At 41.6% G+C, this 18,143-nt stretch overlaps 1 protein-coding gene across 1 annotated transcript in view; it reads left to right on the forward strand.

Annotated features, from left to right (window-relative positions):
- Positions 1-18,143, forward strand: part of LOC141145445 (fibrocystin-L-like) — a 265,012-nt gene that overhangs the window by 26,479 nt on the left and 220,390 nt on the right. The window contains exons 4-10 of the mRNA XM_073632157.1: positions 1,660-1,804; positions 4,693-4,801; positions 7,175-7,232; positions 8,952-9,045; positions 11,309-11,362; positions 16,587-16,660; positions 16,758-16,800. Coding sequence (XP_073488258.1) covers positions 1,660-1,804; positions 4,693-4,801; positions 7,175-7,232; positions 8,952-9,045; positions 11,309-11,362; positions 16,587-16,660; positions 16,758-16,800 — 577 coding nt within the window. The remainder of the gene's footprint in view (positions 1-1,659; positions 1,805-4,692; positions 4,802-7,174; positions 7,233-8,951; positions 9,046-11,308; positions 11,363-16,586; positions 16,661-16,757; positions 16,801-18,143) is intronic.

The raw sequence follows: 18,143 nt of genomic DNA on the forward strand, positions 1-18,143 counted from the left end.
TTTAGAACTACAATCCAACATCCGCAAAGGCTGCCGGTACATGTAGTTAATTGATTCACAGGGATCTGTGAATCAATGACATGGCCAAGTGGGTGGCTCTCTTTGAATTGTGACAGCGAGTACGGGAGAAGATCCCCACCTCGCTGCCACAAGGCGGAGGGGGGTGGGGTTGGTGGGAGTAGAAGGGTCTGATGCTTCACATCTTTTGCCCTTCCTGTATCTAGAAATCTTTTGATTGTATTGTTTTGACCTACTGGGCTTCAGTATGGAGACTTCAGGCAAAGCTCCGTGGAAAAATGGATCCCAATAAACCCCCTTAAATGAGAAAGGACTTCACAAGTTGGCAAAACCATTATCTCCACTTTAAAATCGACCATTGGCTAGGCCCCAGACTATGCACACAATAGTACTTACATATTCCGAACAAGAACTTTAAAACAAATTCTCAATGATCTCTACAGCTATAGACATCATGGAGAAATTTGTCTTCAAGATTCACAACAGAGGCACAGAGATTTCAGCTATATTCTATGGATAACAGTCATTGCAGTCTCTCTAATGTAAACACACAGTAGGTGCCTGGAAGCAGATGGAAACTGACTCTAGGTTCTTTGAGTTGTGATTACTATACATCAAAAGCAGCTAGAAAGTTCAGGGGTAGCTTATTTAAAAACTATTTTACTGATTGTTCACACACATCCCAGGAGGCATTTTAGGAGATCACATGAGTAGAGTGTTTAGGAGACCTGTGCAGTGCCTGCATATTCATTGCGCCACACTACGTCATCCTAGCCTAGGTTGGGATTTATGAAGCTAAAAATAAATAAAAAGTATTCACTCAAAAAAAAAAAAAATGGGGAAAAATGTGTAAGAATGAGGTGGGGAGGAGGAAGGAGAGAGAACCTTCCTGAAATGAGTAAAGTTCCACTTTAATGTCTATTGACTGGGACAGGTGCACTTGAAAAGGGGCTTTTATTTTTAGCCCTGCCATCTCATCATGGCATTTATGCAAAAGTCTTTTGTTCTTTTTGGAGAGAGCTATTTTCATATATTTCCGGTGACCGTTGCCTGTACTTTTCAGACCTGCACTGCGTGCCCTGGTCATGTCACTGTTGTGTCACTTCTTTTACTATACTGATAAGGCTAGCCATAGATGATCCTCAATCAACACAGTCAATATTGATGGGGGAATCTCACCTGTGGAGCTATTGTGTTATCTCGGTGGTGGTGGGGGAGTGGGGTGTCCCAGGGGGCTGTCCCTGCCAGGAGAACACAATGATTATTACTAGCTGCTATAGCCACTGGCAACAATCGCATTCAAAAATCTGACATGCTGGTTGTACCCAAGTCAATCAATGGATCAACTTGAGTATAATCAGCATGACCATAGATGGTTCGAATCTCAGCCAGTCCCTGCTGAACCATCCGAGATTTGAACCATCTATAGCCTGCTTAAGATGAGTCACAGAGGCTTAATTGCACACATTTTGCAGGGAGTATCACCTAAAATTATCTTTGCAAGAATAGATTTTAAAAAAACTATTTCACGCTGCATTAATATTACTGTTTCTAAATAAACTATTGGGCTTGATGTGTAATTGGTAAAATTTAAATAATCCAAATGTACATGTTTTTTGTATTTTTGTATTTATTCTCCAGGCTTTGCAGAAGCCAACCAGTTTGATTATGGAAATGGGAATACCAACCTCGGGAACAGTGTCCAGCTTGTCTCCTCCACCCGTTCAATCCCCTGTGATGTGGAGAAAGATGCCAGTCACTCAACACAAATAACCTGTTACACCAGGTATTTTCTCCGCAATATGCACTACAAACAATGTACCTACGCATACAAAATGCAGTCAAGCATTTCAGATTACCTAGGTAGAGTGGAGAAAGGTTAACACCCCATCATGTGTCCTACTGGAAAGAATTCCCTTCACTTCCTGTCCTAGAGACACAGTGGGAAATGAGAGGAAATCTTCCAAAAGTGAGGGATTTCCCATCTTATACAGTTGTTACACATATATTTTTGCTCATTTGATTATTTACTCTCACCTCTTGCTCTGGGGACAACTCTAAAATGCCTGCATAACACTTGTATCATAGTATCTGGAAAGAGAACTGTCTGCATTGACAACAGCAAACAATCAGTTTCTTTCACAGGATTAATAAAAGGGAGACTCTGTTTCTGTAGGCAACACAGAAAACAACTGTGTATGTACAGTATTGAATAATCCCCGATTTTACCAGCAGGTGGCCCTATAAGGGCTATTTGTTACTGCGACTACTAGTAAACCCCAGGAAGAAATCAGTAAGCTCTATTTGTGGGGAAAAAAATTATAACAATTTTATTTGGGTACAGTGTTGCATGACTGCGCAATTGTCATTCAAAGTATGACAGCACTGAAAGCTGAAAAATGGTTTGGGCAGGAAGGGGGTGAAAGTGCACTGTATTGAGGTGGTTAAATAAAATTAAGGAGTAGATCTGGCTATAATGGGTAGAGTGCCATCATTCCTGTTAAACTGTCTTTTATTTAAGGATATGAAGAGAAACACTCTCTAGAGGTGGGAATATAAATAAGCACTGAAAGTATGTCAATTGAATAAAAATATCATTTATTAATACAAAAAGATTAAAACTTTGAAGGACATCCAAAAAAGATCATACATGGAACATACCAGAAAATGGGCATAAAAATGGCCACACAAAGGAAGGGTGCTCTGGGTGTGCCGGGGAGAGCGAAAAAAGCTCAAGGCCGGACAGCAAGCCCTGCAATTGTCAGACAGCAGGATAAAGTGCTCGCGAGGGCCACATTTTTTAAAAGCAAAGTGGCATATGCAAATATTTTTCCCTGGGATACAGAGGACCAAAGCACTACGTTAGTCTGTTTATCAGTACATCAATGTTGCAAACAAAGGAAACATACATCTTACTATAATCCTAGCTACTAAACATCATAGTTAACCCTGCAGAGGGACGGTAAAGACAAAACAAAGACAAAAAAGAAAAGAAAAAAAGGGAAAGGAGAGAGCAAGGAGACTATATCGAACCACTAGATGTCACTATTTCTCCTATCCTCCTGATACAAAACCTTCCAAGAATGGTTTATATTAAATATTTTAATTTAACCTTGGGAAGGTGGTAGCTTTTAATTTGAATATCAATCGTAATTCAGTCTGCAAGAGTTTTTTATTCTAAGTCTCCACCTCAAGAATTGACAGAGGGCGCACTGGCCTAGTGCATTATTACACAGCATTTATTAGAGTAAAAACAACATAAAATGTACCCACAAAAGCATAAATCAAAAACGCTCATCGAGCTAATCCTCCATAGCCCAATAGTCACAAACTCAGCAGGCTCCACGAAACCTGGGGGACCTCTCTAAGAGCCCAATTAACTGACGCCTTTCGAAGGCTATACCTTCTTTGTCAGAGCTGGGACTTTCCAGCCAAACAATGACCCTAAGCACAAGGCAAAGTTGACCCTCCAGTATTGTTTTGCCAATGTAAAAGCAATTGCAGTCACAAATGAGCATGTACAGTAGAATACCCCTTTAGTCCTACAATTTGCGTAATGCACCTCTGCTGTTTTTATTTTTTGTGAAGAGTGACAAATCTGAAAAAAACACAATATTTTTTACTTTTTGCTGTAATAAATATCCAATTTTTTTTTAAAAAAACAAATTTTTTCTCAGTTTAGGCCGATATGTATTCGTCTACATATTTTTGGTAAAAAAAAAAATCGCAATAAGCGTATATTGATTGGTTTGCACAAAAGTTATAGCGTCTACAAAATAGGGAATAGATTTATAGCATTTTTATTATTATTTATTTTTTTTACTAGGAATGGCGGCAATCTGTGATTTTTATCGTGACTGCCAGACATAGCTGTTTGGCTCCTTTTTAAATCATAATGATATCAGAAATCATCCAAATGGCCCTGATTCAAGGTTTACATAAGATAAATAAACAACAGCAGGCGCACTGGCCTAGTGCATTATTTCACAGCATTTATTAGAGTAAAAACAACATAAAATGTACCCACAAAAGCATAAATCAAAAACGCTCATCGAGCTAATCCTCCATAGCCCAATAGTCACAAACTCAGCAGGCTCCACGAAACCTGGGGGACCTCTCTAAGAGTCCAATTAACTGATGCGTTTCAAAGGCTATACTTTCTTTGTCAGAGCTGGGACTTTCCAACACAACAATGACCCTAAGCACCTGGCAAAGTTGACCCTCCAGTGGTTACAGCAGAAAAGGGTGAAGGTTTTGCAGTGACCATCACAGTCTCCTGACCTTAATATCATCGACCCACCCTGGGGAGAACTCAAATGTGCGGTTTATGGAAGACGACCAAAGACTTTGCATGACCTAGAGGCATTTTGCCAAGACAAATGGGAAGCTATACCACCTGCAAGAATTAGGGGCCTCTTCATCTTTTTTTAAAATCTCTTTCTGAATGGTGAGGATCCTGAATAAACAAATTTATTTTCAGAATATTACAATAACATTTAGAATAACTTTTTTTTAAGTGCACTGTTATCCTAACAAAAAATCATGGGTGAGAACATGGAGCATTGACCATACATATTTACATATTAAAGGCGTGCACTTCAAAATTTATCTCATTCAACAAATGGTCACACTTTTGCCAGTAAATATTTAAGAGTGTTACTTTCTCCCATACAGGCCTATGCCAGCAGATTACTACAGGGTGAGAGTGAGTGTGGATGGAGTACCCGTTGACCCCAGCAACATTTGCTATGGTTACTCTCAGTATTGGTGGTGTATGTTCCGGGTATGTGGACAACAATGTTATCCATGCTTTGTGATTTGTTGAAACTGATTCATGTATCAGTGCCCTTCTTCCTGCAGCCATTGCATGGAAAATGGTCATCATAGATCGCATTGAACGTATAGATGAGAGAGGAATCCTTTTCATTCTTACTAATATTCAGTCTGCTTTTATTAATTTTATGCTGATAATAAGTGGAAACATAAGTGTATGTCTATCACTATGGCGTTTTTTGCAGTCATTGCCCTAGACCAGGAGTCGCCAAACTTTCTAAACAAAGGGGCAGTTTGCTTTCATTCAGATTTTAGGGGGGGCGGAATTGTCCTGGCATCAGTGGGAGTAAACAATGCATCTTTGGTAAAGGGGGAGAAATAGTGCCCCATGTTGATGTCAGTAGCAGGATGCCCCATTGCTGATGTCAGTGGTAGGAATAGTGTCTTACATCAGTGAGAGGAAAGGTGCCCCAAAAGACCACTGCCCTAGACAGAGGGCAATATTGTAAGAAGAGGGAATGAAAATAGAAGGAAGGTTAAATTTGTTAGTATGTCTTCCCCTGTTGCGAGGTGGAGGTACATTCCTTGGCACTAAGGAAAATTTGGGTGACACTTCATTTTGGTTCCTAACTCATGATCAGGTTCTAATTCTTCATTTATACTGTAGCCCATCCTCCTGTCCTTATGCTGTCACAATGGGTGACACTTGTTGATGTAAATTCCACAGACAATACCTGCGCCAGAACAAAAGATCTGTTGCACCCCTCCAAGGGTGAATTGCGAGAGCAGAGACACTTTTCTCACCTTTCTCCTGTCTTTCTAATTGCTTTGGTTACCATTGCCATCTACAAAGGGAAAGGATAACATGCTTTATGGTGAACTGCCCTTATATAATAAGGTACGGTTGTGCAGACATCTTATCAAGAAATAAGGTCATGATCTGCCCATCTTTATTTGGACTGACCTTCCCAATTAGTTCACCGAACAAATTTGGACCAAAGGGGGTAATCTGTTACGTCTCAAAGATTTTTCCATGTGTTGAAAATCCCCTGCTTGCAATAAAAAGTTTGTTAGATGCTAGATAATACATAGTATCAAAAATGTCATTAATCATTGTAAGGCCAACCTTTCATAACCTGTCAAATCACTTGCATCTATCTGTTGGTTGAATCCTCCATTTTGCATGCACTTCTAGCACAGTGCATGGTTAACCTTATGGTAACCATAGACATTAAAACAAAGTTGACTGTGAAGGCCTCATCTGGCCACCCAGAGGTATGTCTGTCAATGAACAGTCCTCTAAGTTGAATAGAAAGTAGGTGGAAGAACAGCAAGGAGGCATAGATCAACAGCATTTGGTGCGCAGTCATGTTGGAACAGGAAAGGGCCATCCCCAAACTGTTCCCACAAAGTTGGGAGCAGGAAATTATCCAAAATGTCTTGGTATGCTGATGCCTTAAGAGTTCCCTTTACTGGAACTAAGGCGCCAAGCCCAATCCCTGAAAAACAATCCCATGCCATAATCCTCCCTCCACCAAATGATTTGGACCAGTGCACAAAGCAAGGTCCATAAAGACATGGATGAGTGAGTTTTGGGTGGAAGAACTTGGACTGGTCTGCACAGAGTCCTGACCTCAATCCAATAGAACATCTTTGGGATGAATTAGAGTGGAGACTGCAAGCCAGGCCTTCTCGTCCACATCAGTGTCTGACCTCACAAATGCGCTTCTGAAAGAATGGTCAAACATTCCCATAGACATACTCCTAAACCTTGTGGACAGCCTTCCTATAAGATTTGAAGCTGTTATAGCTGCAAAGGGTGGGCCAACTCAATATTGAACCCTACAGACTAAGAATGGGATGCCATTAAAGTTCATGTGCGTGTAAAGGCAGGTGTCCCAATACTTTTGGCAATATAATGTATATAGCCAATGGAAATACCAGAAAAGGTGAATGCAGACTGCCTGAACTAGAAAATTCATGAGAACCTGTCTCTGTGCTTGCTTGTATTGCATCCAGATATACTCAGCCATGTCATAGGGATCTCCCAACCAAAAATAGTTTGAATAGTTTGCAGGTTCCTTTACCTGCTCATTGGCAGAAGAGCTGAAGACACAAGACACGGTCTGCACTTTTAATGTTTAAAGTGATGTCTGTAAAGTCATCCATGCAGCTTAAAAGTCAGACTGTGTTTTTTTTTCTCTATCCTTTAAATTGCCTCCTTTGTTGTCTTTGCTATTATATTCTCTATCTGAACTTTAGAATTTTTTCAGTTATATGTAGTGATTGTCTTGCTACAGTAATGCTTCTTCTTAAGATTTATTTTGTATTTTATTTTGTATGTCCAATAGTAACTCTTAATACGTTCTCTTTTCATTTTTAGACTCATATGGACTATACCCCTGTTATAAATAGCATATCCCCTTTAAGTGGACCACCAGGTTTGTAATATAATGTTAAAATTAGATTTTAGTTAACCATCTAATAAATACTGTACAGTTTGTCGTTTTCAGGGAGATAGGTATATGTTACAGGGATCCAAATTTTAAGGCTCACGGCTCTGCTGCAATCTCCCTATAGAGACCTGTGACATTTTAACACAATTAACACAATAAATGAAGACAAGCTTTCAGCAATGAAATATAAGAATAAAAGATGGCAACTCTAAGTGCAGTAACATTAGATTTAACAGTTAAAAACACCTACAAATTAGTGATAGTCAGGCTCATCAAGCTCACAGTTCCCACTAGATGCCAAGGCAAATTCAGCGCTCACAGTTCCCATCCACATATGCCAGCCAGCAGTTTAGGGAAGGATGGAGTGATTGGGCAAGATGGCCACAGTGCTTCCGGAACCAGCATGGAAGGCACACACCGGAAGTGATGTCAGAGGGGGAGGGATGTGTTTCAGAGCATGATCCCTGTTGAACAGCTGAGCTGGGGCTCACTCAGGGGGTCTCTGCAGCAGGGGGGAGGGCTCCTCTGATCTCCTTGCCTGCCTGGCTGCTGAGTCTCTCTCATAGATAGAGGTATTGTCACAAAAAGAAGAATATAAGGGAAATCTTCTAATGAGGACCCTGGTGGTTACCAGGGATTACTTCACTTTGGAGGGATATTCTCTCACTTACTGTTTTGGCTGTGGGACAGAAAGTGAGGGGAAATCTCCCCAATGAGGTACAGATGGGAAAAAACTCACATGGGTTCTAACCCTCTCTTACTCCGTTCAAAATGAAAAAAATAGCTTTTGAGCAGAGCACTCTTCAATACATCAAAAATAGTAAAAATTTGATATCCAATCTGAGGTCATCAACAAGGGGAATCCAAACTAGCAGACAGTGCAAACAAAGGATGAGCTTGGAGCAGGTGTTAAACAGACTTTTGCAAGCATGAGACTGCAGGCTAGGCTGGCCTAAATCAGGTTTGGTCTCCACCCAGAGACTAACTACATCAATCACCTTGCAGGTGAACAAACAGACAGGGTAAATGCATCCAGGATGCTGGAATGAGATTAACAGCTGTGATGAAGCATGAGCGCTACACATTCCTGACATATACATGAAGGTAAAAAACCTTCTGTGTCCAGCTCCCCTCAGCCCCTTCCTCCTTATACTTACCTAAGTCCGATCTTGATCCAGTGATGTGCATGAGAGCAGTGGCTCTCCCGTCTCTCTCTAGCATAGGCTTGTGGAAAGCATTGTGAGCCATTGGCTCCCTCTGATGTCAATCACAGCCAGTGAGGAGTGAGCAGGGGTGGGGCTGAGCCACACTCTGTGTGGCTATGGACATACAGAGTGGGGCTTGGGAGAGAGCATGCACTCAGCATGGGGGAGAGGCGGCAGCGGGGGACCTGAGAAGAGAAGGATCGGGGCTGCTCTGTGCAAAACCATTACACAATGGTATGAAAGTATGAAATGTTTATTTATTTTTTATTACGTTTAGTATCACTTTAACTACTTGTCAGAAACCTTTTACCATGTGGCTATATTGCTGTGTAGCCAGACAGCAGTGCCCCCAATACTCCTGGGCCTCATAATATTTGAAAGTATAGACCAAAACTCTAGCATTAGCTCCCTATGGGTAAATTATATATTTTTTTGCCAGCTAACCATGGTTGTATGGCATATGCTTGCTAAATGAAAGAACCTATCTTTGCTTTTGCAGGTTCCATGATCACCATTGTTGGCAAAATCTTTACTGATGTCTACGGCAGTAATACTGCTTTGAGCTCCAATGGGAAAAATGTCAGAATACTAAGGTAAGGATTATGTCTTTTCATTCATAACCCACAATTTATAAAGCAGTGGAAGCTGGAAATTGACAGCAACTGGAAGTTAAAAAAGCAACTCCATTCCAGTTGTCCCTGCTGGTGGGACTCCAGTGGAAACATCTTCCCCTCATCTGAAGTGACTGACAGAAAGAGAGAGAGAGCTCAACTTTTCAGCTGAGCTTTTTGTGTCACCGGGTGATGGGCTTTTCATATATTACAACAAAAAATTTAGTAACGACAGGGGGAGATCTTGCCACTGTAATCTCAGATACAGTACCAGTGAAACCCTGATGAGGGATCAAACCCCGACTCATTCCACTGAAAATGGCTAACTTCAGTTTCTAATGCAGCGTACACACATGCGGAATTTCGGACAGAAAGAGCCCGGTGGATGCTTTTCATCGTATATTCCGACTGTGTGTATGCCCCATCGGATTTTTTCCGTCGAAAATTAAGATGGACTTAGGTGTAACCGTGTGTATGCAAGACAGCTTGAACAGAATTCTGTCGGAACTCCGTCGGAAAAACCTTCAGAGTTTATTCCGACGTCGTGTGTACAGGGCATAACTCATGGTTTTTGCTTATTTATTAGCTGATTCTATTATATGTTGCTGTTATCAGAGGGTGATCAATACAAAATTTCAAAACTTTCGATATTGAGACAAATCAATTTGGTTGAGCTTTTTGGCTTTTCTGCTGAGACCAATCATTCCGTTTTTAAGGAGATTACTTACTGAACCACCAATTAAGCGCAGTTATTTCTGAACATGACAGAACTTTAATGAAATGATCAATGTGTCGATTGAATATATGTGTTTGGACAGAATTATCCTGATTAGGACATAAGCAAAGATTGGGTGATATACCTCTGATGACATCACCAACCAAGTGCAGATGACAACAGCACTTGAAACCCCCATTAAAATCATGGTTTATATTGTAGAGCATTAAGCTGGCCACAGACGGTACGAATCTCGGCCGGTTCGGCAGGAGCCAGCTGAGATTCAAACCATGTATGGGCAGGCTGAATGTACACAAGTTGATCAATCGAAGCCTGCTGGATTTTACATGAGATTAGTGTTATGCCCCGTACACACGATCGGATTTTCCGACAGAAAATGTGTGATAGGACCTTGTTGTCGGAAATTCCGACCGTGTGTAGGCTACATCACACATTTTCCATCGGATTTTCCTACACACAAAGTTTGAGAGCAGGATATAAAATTTTCCGACAACAAAATCCGTTGTCGGAAATTCCGATCGTGTGTACACAAATCCGACGGACAAAGTGCCACGCATGCTCAGAATAAATAAAGAGATGAAAGCTATTGGCCACTGCCCCATTTATAGTCCCAACGTACGTGTTTTACGTCACCGCGTTTAGAATGATCGGATTTTCCGACAACTTTGTGTGACCGTGTGTATGCAAGACAAGTTTGCACCAACATCCGTCGGAAAAAATCCTAGGATTTTGTTGTCGGAATGTCCGAACTAAGTCCGACCGTGTGTACGGGGCATAAGTGTTGTATCTGCTAGCAATAATCACAGAGTTCTCCTGGCGCCCCCTTGTCAGGAGAACACAATGGCTTGGCGAGAGGGACTACCCTGTCATGACTATCTGAGTTGATGAAGGAATCCAGAGAATTTATTTTCTTTCACATTGTAACAGGAAAGAAATTTGCTCCTGCTATGGCCGGCCTTAGCCTGTGTTCACACTAGTGTAATTTGTTGTGTCTGCTGTTGTGCTGCCATGCACAACAATAGAAATCACATCATTTTCTACAGTGCGTGTTTACATCAATGTAAAAAGGTCCAATTTTTTTAAAGCTGCATTTTGGTGTTTCTTTTGGTGCTACACAGTATGTTTTTAGCCCCATACACTTCAATGAGAGCACATGAATATACATTTTTGATGTCTTTTTGGGTTTAAAATTTTCCAGACTTTACCTCTAAGAAACAATGATGTAGTAGCAGATATTGCTATTTTTTCCTTTTGGGTAAAACAAAAATGCATGTAGCAAGAAAGTGCATGCAAAATGCACTACAATTGTGCACTAAAAAAAGCATGATTATGCACTAGTGTGAACCTTGGCTTATTGTTATTATTATTTTATATGTATATTATTATTGCTCTTATCTTACTTTACAATATTATTATCCTAATTTACTTGGATTACCTTGCTTCCTATAATCATTTTTTATTTAGTTTACATTCCTTCAGATTTTAAGATCATCTCTTATTATATCACAGGGTTTATGTCGGAGCAATGCCATGTTTGCTGCTAGTACCCAATTCTGACACACTGTAAGTACTTTGCCATAGCAGATTTGTAAACAGAAGGAAATAGTATTATTAGGAATGTAGAACAATCTCATTTTAAAATGAAACATTTGCCCAAAATGTATATCATGCGTTTTTTAAAGAAATTCTAAATTGAAATAGAGTCGATTGTGTAAATGCCTTACTGCTGATCATTATCTACGGATGGGGAAAACTGGCTGGACAAACTACAGAACCTAAAATTGTTCAAAGGGTTACATTCTAAAAGCCTTTACAGGTTATCAGTTTAGAGTCAATCGTGAATTATGGCCCTAAAATTAGTGCTCTCATGCTAATGTTCGCTGTGATACCTCACATTTGTGGTGCAATTGCTGAATACATATGTGCGAGGGACATGCAGGTGCATTTGCATGTATGTGTATGCGCAGGGTGGATGGGGTGCTTTTATTATTGTTTATTATTTTATTAATGTTTATTTTTTTTCCACTTTTTTCTGTGTGTGATAGCTTTTGGCCTTTGACAGGTACTCTTTAACGGAACACCAGTGTTCTTTTAGACCCCAATGTCTCCCCTGCCCTCTAAAGCAGCTAACCAAGCACAGATCGTGCTTGATTATTTGCTTCCCTGGCTGTCCAGCTCTAAAAACCAGAAGTGACAGAATCATCATCACTTCCAGGTTTATTTGTCACAGAGGAGAAAAGGGAATGGAAGTTTTTTCATCTTCTCTGTGTGATACAATCTTGGCCACTTACCGCAGACCCAAGCACCATAGAGGACTGGGAGAAATACTGTCAAATGCCTTAATGGTGTCAAGAGACAACAGTGCTCTGTGGCCGGCATTATCTGCTGGGGTTTGTATGTTCAGAAAAAGTCTTCTGAGGTTGGTCACCGTGGATTTGCATGGCATGAAGCCCACCTGATCCGGGTGAGCAATAGACAGGATAACCCTGTTAAGTCATATTTCTAGGACTTTGGCCAGTATTTTTACGTCACTTTTCAACTTGGAGATGGGCCTATAGGAGCTTGGATCTGCCGGTTCCTTTCCTGGTTTAAGCAGTAATATAATATTTGCCCTGGACATGGTTATGGGTAGCTGTCCCGTTTTCAACGAGGAGTTGAATACTGCCAGTAATTTAGGTAGGATTACTTCCCCATACTGGGTGTAGACTTCCATGGGGATCCCATCATCCCCTTATGCCTTACAGGTAGGTACAGGTACAACTTGTCCAAGGAGAGTGGTGCTTCCAGCTCCTGGCAAGCCTAACGGGTCAGAGCCGGTAGGGAGATATTTCCCAAATAACTCTGTAGTGCCTCATCAGAGTAACTATCACATGGACTGTACAAGTTTTTGTAGAAAGATGCTAATTCAGTGATGATGAGCTCGGGGTCATTCACCAGCCACCCATTGGAGCATCGAATGGCCCCTATAGCTAGGGAGGACTGGTGAGACCTAGCGATTCTAGCTAACAACTGACCTGTTTTCTCCCCCTCCTCATAGAACGCCTGCTTAGTGAAAAATAGTCTCCACTCTGCGGCGAAGGATCTCAACCAGTCCAGGGAATCCTGGCCAGATATCCATGCCTCCCTCACCGAGTTGGAAGGGTCAGTGACATAGGAGAGCTCCAACTGTCGTACTTGATCTTCTTATATTTTATGGCTGCAATTTCCGCTATAAAAGTGCCTCTAAGGCAAGCCTTAAAGGAATCCTACTTCAATGAAGCATCCGGATAAGTTTGATTGTCATGGAGAAATCCCTCTATTTGTTTTACCACCCTCTCATGGGAAGAAAAAAGTTTCAGCCAAAAGATGTTTAGTTTCCATGGGGCTTTCGGCAGGGAGATAGCTGGACATGTAGTTAGATGTGCCATCATTGGGGAGTGATCAGTTATCCCCCTGGGAAAGTATTCTAATTTATTAAATAGGTTAAGGGCATTTGAAGAGCCGACACACAGGTCTATGCGGGAAAGAGAACCACAAGTTTTGGAGAAATGCACGAAAATTGTTTGGTTGTAGGGTGTTTCATTCGCAATACATCTGTCCATCCCACCTCCGCCATCAAACGGCTAAGAATAGTGCCTCTTCCGCCTGACGGTGGCTGGACCGGAGGATGCCTGTCCAACCTAGGGTCCAGGTAGCCATTAAAGTCTCCCAGAATTATGGTGGGGACTTCGGGCTTGTCAACCAAATACAACAGAAAGTGTTGTAAAATCTCTTTAGAAAATGGAGGGGGGATATACATAAATGCAATAATCACAGTTAAGGTAAACAGTCTGCAATACAGAAACACATATCGCACCAGTGGATCAATCATTGGATCTAATTCCTGGTAAGCCAAGGATTTATGGATCAACACACTCACTCTGAGGGAATAGGCAGAGTGAGTGGAGTGATATGCCTTGCCCACCCAGGGATATTGCATAAAGTTCACCGTATCCCTTGTGAGGTGAATCTCCTACATGCCTATTATGCCTGGATGAAATTTCTTCAGCCTTTTAATGGGTCATGCACTCCCCAGACGTTCCAAGACACTAATAGAGTAGTAGCCATAGTATACTTTGTAAATCAGTCCCTTGGTCATGCAGGTAGTCACTTGCTGACTTTGTGTGACACAAGGTTGAAGGCTGAAAAAATGTCAAGCTCAATAAGGTAGTGAAGTGTTGGTTGCAAAACAGAGCGCAACTGCGCAACAATGGTGGATGCATAAAGTAACATGAATCTGGCCTGCTGAGTGACCGTAGCCACTTTGAACAAGGTGGGAATGATCCATCTCCTCTCCCCCACAGGCCAGTGTCTGATGAACAAACAGGTGCCAACCGGGCACCAACAAGATTGCCCCCTCAACTGGGACACAGTGGTGCATAGTAGTAGCGTGCATCCACGACTTACACACTGTCGCATGGTGTTGAACATAGTGCACAGCGTGGTAGCAGAAGCTATTCATAGTTCTGATTTGGGCAAACTGTAATGTGTCCCACTGTAGGAAGGATAAACTTGGGTAGAAGCATCGGTGATCACACCAGTCCTACCAGAATAGGTTTCCGGGTATTAGTGACCCCTGTCGGCGTCTCTGCATCGTCAGAGGTCGTGTTCACTGTGGTCCAGCCAGGTGGCTACGTCAGAGGCCGATTAAAAAAATGTGGATTGCCCTTTGGCTGTAAACTCGCAATTTGGTTGGAAACAACATGGAGTATGTCACTTGAAGTTTGAGGACGTTTCTTCACATGGGCAAATTTAGATCTCTTCCTCTGTACGTCAGCCGAGAAGTCAGGATAGAATGAGATTTTAGTCCCGTTGAAGAGAACAGAGCCTTTCTCCCTTGCCAGCCCAAGTATTATCTCACAATCTTTGTAGTTCAGGAGCCTTGCCAGCATAGATCTTGGTGGATGACCAGGTGGGAGTGTGGCCGAGGTGGTGTGCGATGGGCCTGCTCAACCGCAAACAGTGATGTGAAGGCCTCTTTGCCAAAGAGATTGTTCTGTAAATGCCGTGGGGTCCCAGCCCTTGATCTTTTCGGGGAGCACCATGATGCGCACATTTTTCCTCCACAGGTGGTTCTCAATGTCATCAGCTTTAGCATTGGCCTGTGTGGCTTGTTGTATTGCTGCCCTGGTGTCTCTAGTGAGCGGGAGTAATTGATCTTCCATGTCACTAATCCTGCTCTTCACAGCCATGGTTCTCTCCCTTATTTTCTGGAGATCTTGCCGCAAAAGGGATACTGTTTCTGTGAGCCCCACAAACCTCTCTTTCAGGCCATCTGCCGAGGCAGTGCACTTCTGGACTGCACGGTGAGTGAGTCAGTGAGTGTGGGTTGTGGGGTTTTGTCCTGCAGCGTGTCAAATATGTCAGGGGTAGAGACAGGGGAGATATCCAGAAGCAGCGTGTCATCCAAGGCAGACAGGTTGTGCTGTCTGTCCAGCTCAGGAGCAGGGGTCTGTGTGTGTGTGGAGGTGGAGCAGCTTGTCCCCTGCATAATAAAGCGTGTCCTTGGGCTACTCTTTCCTCTGTGTCTTGTTAGATTTGAGGGACTTACTGACCGACCTCCTGTTATTTGTCAGCGCCACGTGCTGTTCTCTGAGGCTGTGGAGAGCCGGCCCAATCTTGGGCCTGCATGGCCGCCGCGGCAGCCACGTTTTCTCTCCTTTGCGGGTCTTCATGGGCTCTGTGAGTCAGTTTATTCACTCCTGAGTCTCCTCGTATGTGGTGGCAAGCGGTTTGGGTTGGTGCCGGTTCGGATCTACAGTGGGAACAGGATCAAACGAGAAGATGCAGCGGGAGCTCCGTGTAGTGCGTCCACTCACATGCCCGTGCAGGCCACACCCCCAATTTTTTTGTACTTTAGTAACCTATTTGTTTTTGATATGGAGACTAGCATCCAAAAAAAAAATCAGATTATCTTATCATGTGTACTAGGCTTAACCCTTTCTTCTCAGAACCCCCAGCTAACCAGGTCAACCCAAGGATACAAGCTGCAATAAGATAATTTTGTAACAATTAGGTTGTACACATAAACATAGTTGACTTGGTTAACCTCAGAGCACAGCGTCACAGCAGAAGAAAGCTTTGAACACTTTAGAACCCTCTAATTTCTTGCATTCATCTGAACTTTTCCTACTGCCTTGTCTCTTCCACATCGCTTTTCTTTTGTTTACTGGCATATTGTGATTCTGATATCATTTTTGTAGCTGGCTCCCTTGAATATGGGCCACCCGGCACTCTAGTTTCCTCACACACCTTGGATGACACAGCAGTGTAGTAGTGAAGTAAGAGAAAATATTGCAATTACACAAGGTGTTTGTTGCCTGAAGACTTCTGGTATATATGACGTTGATATCCCAGGAGTCTTTTGGGAGAACAGTGTGCGTGATTCTCACCTAGGCAAGAAAGAAGGAAGTTAAGGGATAAAACATTAAAAAGAGTATCTAATAAAAGTAAAAAAAAAAAAATATATATATATATATATATATATATATATATATATATATATATACATATATATATATATATATATATATATATATATATATACGGTATAAATATATATATATATATATATATATATATATATATATATATATATATATATATATATATATATTAATATATATATATATATATATATGAGGAGGTAAAAATGTAAATGATAAAATTGTTAACGTTATGTTAACGTAATGTTAAAATGAAAAGTCCACTTTAATAACAAGCCTTACTAGCCTAGCATTGAAATGCAGCTTTTTATTTCCTTCCGAAGGTACGGATTAAAACTGGACACTGCAAATAGTGACTATGGTTCCATGATATGCCATGATACTGGCACCTATGTTGGTAAGTTGTAGATTAATGTAAGTTTTTCTTGTGGAATGTATTTAGACAGGTAGGCTTAACTAGTGTTACCGTAATTATTATTTTTTTTTTTGGACAGGCCATCACAATATCAGCTTTATTTTGGATGACCGATATGGACGGTGAGTTACACTCTACATAACACATTGCAGCTAACATTTTTCCTTCAAGAGAGAACGCTGCATATCAGCACTATCAGCTCTATTTAAGGTGCTGCTTTCATCTCCTGAGAATGGGGATAGTAGGGACTCCTGGATGGCAATTATGAAAAAATGCCTGATCCAGCCAAAACGGGCAGGTTGGAAGACTAGACCCTAACAGCTTTGGGATGCCCTAAGGTTTAATTGAAAAAGTTAACTTTTTCAGAACTGTTGGTATTTTTATGATTGGCGCCTTTTTTGCACTCCAGTAAGGGGAAATACAAAAACCTTAATGATATATCCCTGAACAGGCCTGTCAGACACTTTTCATTAATAGTTTGCTAGTGCTATATGACATGTACCTCGGCCAGGGCTGTCTTTAATATTGATTGGACCCTGGGCAAAACTTTTCTTGGGCCCCCCCCCCCATGCAGTTTTGCTCTCCACCTGCTCTGAGACATACAATAAATAGCAGCTAGACTCAAAATCTGTTTACTGAATCAGATCAGGCAGCTATTGCGATTGGTTGCCAGAGGTTACAGTGTATCGTTACCACTCACTGACTGGTTGCTAGAGGTTACAGCACACATTACGTCTCACTGATTAGTTGCTAGAGGTTACAGCACATGATTTCTGATTGTTGATTGGTTGCTAGAGATTCTCTGTGGATATTACCTCAGGGGGGCATGATATACATATCAATGCCGCCGACCGCTGCTATTTACACATGAATGCTGGAACTATTTACATATGAATGCCGGTAATTTACATGTAAACACGGGGTCTGCAGGTGAGTCATCTGTACACAACAATAAGGCAGAGCTGGGCAGCATTAGTACCAGCACTTCACACTGAGATATTGGGACACAGCACAGGATTAAAACCTCAAGGGACGAGGGAATTTAAACCAGGATAGTTTGCAAGTATGAGGCAGCTGCTTTGGGCCCCACAACAACGACAGGGCCCAGGGCAGCTGCCCCTTTTGCCCTGCCTTAAAAATGGCCCTGGCCTCGGCTATTTTGTTGTCAGGGCTGCTCTTATACTACGCTCTATATGATTAAGGGCTGTTATTGATAGTTATTCATTGCATCTCTTCTTGTCTTTTATGTGATGATCTCTATTGGTTCCTTATGTGTTCATTGTCTTCTTTTGTGGATCAGAATTTTGAGGACCAATCTCTTTTGTACTGTTTGTAAAACCTAATAAACAGATTGAACTAAAAAGCATAAAAAAAAAAACTTTTTTCAGACCAGTTTGCACATTGTCTGCCAAGCAGTCTACACCGTCTTGAGTTCTTTTTTTATTCAATTTTCTTACAGCGGTTG

This window comes from Aquarana catesbeiana, linkage group LG05 (assembly GCF_042186555.1).
Source record: "Aquarana catesbeiana isolate 2022-GZ linkage group LG05, ASM4218655v1, whole genome shotgun sequence".
In the NCBI taxonomy this organism is placed as follows: domain Eukaryota; kingdom Metazoa; phylum Chordata; class Amphibia; order Anura; family Ranidae; genus Aquarana; species Aquarana catesbeiana.